The sequence below is a fragment of the Pyrus communis genome, chromosome 13 (assembly GCF_041283825.1).
Source record: "Pyrus communis isolate YQ-2024b chromosome 13, ASM4128382v1, whole genome shotgun sequence".
In the NCBI taxonomy this organism is placed as follows: Eukaryota; Viridiplantae; Streptophyta; class Magnoliopsida; order Rosales; family Rosaceae; genus Pyrus; species Pyrus communis.
In genome coordinates this window covers 21,428,438-21,431,850 of record NC_142577.1, presented here as the reverse complement: position 1 = coordinate 21,431,850, position 3,413 = coordinate 21,428,438, and the positions used below count along the sequence as shown (strand labels likewise).

Genomic DNA, 3,413 nt, shown 5'->3' with positions numbered 1-3,413 from the left:
AAACACAAGTCATGTGCGAGGCACATGACTTATATTGGATTGAAAAACGTAACAGAGTTAAGGAAATATGACAAATTAATGATTTTAAAAAGTTGGTATGACAAATTGCTTAAAATTTTAGTTTATATGACAAATTAAAAAATATGCACAAGTTCATACGACATTTCAAAAATTTTGTTTTTTTTTTTTTTAAATTTTTTTAAGCGTCATTTGCTAATTGTATGATACTTGAATCCACTCGTCAACTAACTATTTAAATTTTATCTTTCATTTTAAATATTAATGTCTTAACTCTATCTTATTTTGTAGACCCAAAATTTATTTTTATCTCTTCACTAAACAAGAAGATGTTTTTGTTCACCGCTAACAAAGTAATGGTCACCATCATTTTATTGATTATCGTGGAATGACTTTGTATATTTATAAGACAATTGCTAATTTTTTAACTACTACATCCGTTGGAGATGTATTTTTTTAATGTGACATAACAAATTTAACTTTATTACTCAAATGCTACCTCGCTTGAAAATGCTCTTACGGTCATGTTAAAAGCTTTTATTAAAAATAGGGTGCGTTATGAGAAAGTACTTACTTGAAAGTACTTTCTCGTGAGCATTTCTATCTCTTGTATTCTCCAAACACACTCGAAAACACTTCTAACAAACACAAACCGAAACACATTGATTATATAACATGCACAAAGACAAAAGCAGTTACTATTAAACATAAACACCGAAGCAAACAACACACGTTACACAAACCCAGTCATATACACTCAACACTCACATTTCACACACGTAAATTAAACATACATAATTAATATGTTTTTTATTCCTAGCCATACAAATATTTAGCTAGAACAATTCCGCTGCCTTAATACAGAAGCTGCCCTTGTTGCCGATATGCCACCAGGTCATCCAGCATCCACAGGTCCAACGAGTCCGACTCACCGCTTCCACTCACCACCTGACTCGGCTGCTCTACCACCACCTCGTCCAGCCCCAAGAACGACTCCAAGCTCCATATCTGCTCCTTCAGCTCATACCTGCCGTCCCCACCCGCCACCTCATTCTTAGCATACATCTCCCCACCACCACCGCCGTGATATAATGGATCATAATAGTAAGAACCGGTCTGGAAACTCGGTTGAGTCGGCTCCACCAGAGTTGACTCAGCAACAATGCACCGCCTCTTCGTCGGCGGCGGCGTATCCGGAGCCAGAGATGGAAGCGGTGAAGAGGGTGGTGGTTGGGCAAAGTTGAGCTTGGCCTTGTCCCCGCGGATGCGCACGGCGGCTTCATCGTAAGCGCGGGCGGCTTCCTCAGCGGTGCCATAGGTGCCGAGCCAGACCCGGACGCCTTTGTGGGGGTCGCGAATCTCAGCCGCCCATTTGCCCCACGGCCTCTGCCTTATTCCTCTGTACACGTTTTTCCTCACCCTCTTGCCTTCTGCGGCAGCAGCAGACCCGCTCGCCTTCTTGGGTTTCTCATCACTTGTCACTACTTCAATCACACATAATTTAATTACTTCATTTTTTTCGTTAATCGAGTACAAAAGTTAGAAGAACAACTCTTATAAATATTAAAGAAATTTGAATCAATATTTCAAGGAAAACAAATTCTTTTTTTCGACATGAAGGAAAATAAATCATTTGCATCTCTTTTCTTCTTTTATATTATTTTTTTATCGTTTAATTTGTTTTCGATTTATTCAACTTACAAAGAAAAATAAATGGCAGGTGTCCATTTTCCAAACATAAACAGAATTTCATAAAAGCCAATTTCTTTTGTGTTTTGATCTTCCAGAAAAGTTGTAAATAAATCTAACTATTATCTTATTGTATTAAAAGAAGGGAAATGTTATTAGCACTTCAAAAATCTCATTCTACATTTCATAAGTATATTTTTATTTCTAAATATAGAAAGTTTGAAATGTAGAATGAGATTTTTAAAATGGTAATAACAATTTTCTAAAAGAATAATTAATAAACACAAAAGGCAGTAGATTATGATTAATTACTACTGTAATTTAGTAGTTGCGTGATCATTAAATTAGAACACTGTACATAATTAATTGGAGAATTTGATTCCAGCCGAAATCAATAATTAATTACCTTTCCTAATAATGACGATCCAACTTTTTATAGGGAAAAAAAAACAAAACAAAAAAAAAAAAAAAAAAAAAAAAACCTGTTGGTGGCAAGCATCACCAGCGAACAACAAAAAAAATTATATGCAAATAAGCCAATTCCTTAATCGAAAATCTAGTGAAAAAATTAATTCATAAACAATCCCCAGAAGTAGCAGATGAACCAAAACAAACAGAAGAGCCAGACAAGTTCTGAGAAATAAATACAATTAATCATGCAAGCTTTATAAAAAAGTACATGAAACTCTAGATAAAACCCATTAATGAAAATGCCATATATATATGTATGTATGTATGTATGTATAGATACCTTTGGTGATAGATGGTTTGGGCTTTTGGACCACCTTGTGATTCTCTGGCTGTTTGTTGATGCTGTTGGAGTAGTCTATGCCGAGGAGCTCAGAGATGGTGTCAAGATCTGACCAGAGGTCCTGCGCCGTCAGCTTCCGGCCGCGCTTGGCGGCGATGAAGTCGGAAATGATAGCACCACCACACATGTTTATATTGCCACTTGTAGAAACTTAAAGAGAAAAAAGAGCCATCTCAGGACACGCACAAGCGAGAGGCCTCTCTCCGTATGGAGCTCTGTATTTATAGACGACCGTCGGTTACAAGCAACTTTTTGCATAAAGACAAAAAAACTTAGTGGGCCTTCTTTTCTTTGGTCACGGCTCATACAAAAAAGCTTATTTTAAAAAATGTTACTGTAGCGGTATTTAATGTATAATTTTTGTGTGATACTACGTGATAAATGCATGATTAACTTGAAAAATGTTACTTAGTTCGTTTTCTTCAAAAGTAGGAGTTCTTACATCCTACCAATTGCCATAAATAACTCATCAAAAACATTAAAAAAAAATGTAATGTTAGGCGAAATTTTAAACCAAATAATATGTCATCAATAGAAAATAAGCATATTTATCAACATTTTAGTAATAATTTAATCATCAACGTCAACATCATTTGGTTTACAAATTTGATCTTTCTAGCATTATCCTAAAAAAAAATCCACGAATGTTAAATTGTGAGTAGCAATAATGTAGAATTTCCTACTCCTAAGGAAATGAGCCAAGTATGCTTGTTTGGTAAGTACTTTTAAATGACTGAAACTGGCTTTACAAAAAATATTTTTAGGTTCCAAAAGCACTTGAAGTGCTTCCTGCTAAAAGTACCGTGCTTTTTGCTAAAAACACCTTTAAGTGCTATTCTAAAATTAACTTGCATTTGTACTAAAATTTGGTTCAAAAAACATTTTATCTAAAAAC

The 3,413-nt window shown here is 35.1% G+C and overlaps 1 protein-coding gene across 2 annotated transcripts; it reads right to left on the bottom strand.

The window, feature by feature from the left end:
* Positions 1-662: 662 nt before the first annotated feature.
* LOC137737290 (ethylene-responsive transcription factor RAP2-3) lies at positions 663-2,720 on the bottom strand. Of its 2 annotated transcripts, none has more exons than XM_068476731.2 (2): positions 2,459-2,720; positions 663-1,502 (listed from the first exon to the last, which is right to left on the bottom strand). In XM_068476731.2, exons 1-2 carry the CDS (start codon positions 2,643-2,645, stop codon positions 874-876), a joined length of 816 nt encoding a protein of 271 aa, XP_068332832.2. In that variant the 5' UTR covers positions 2,646-2,720; the 3' UTR covers positions 663-873. The 2 variants fall into 2 exon arrangements, with proteins under 2 accessions (XP_068332832.2, XP_068332833.2); XM_068476732.2 differs by having other exon boundaries at positions 663-1,499.
* Between the last annotated feature and the right edge of the window lie 693 nt (positions 2,721-3,413).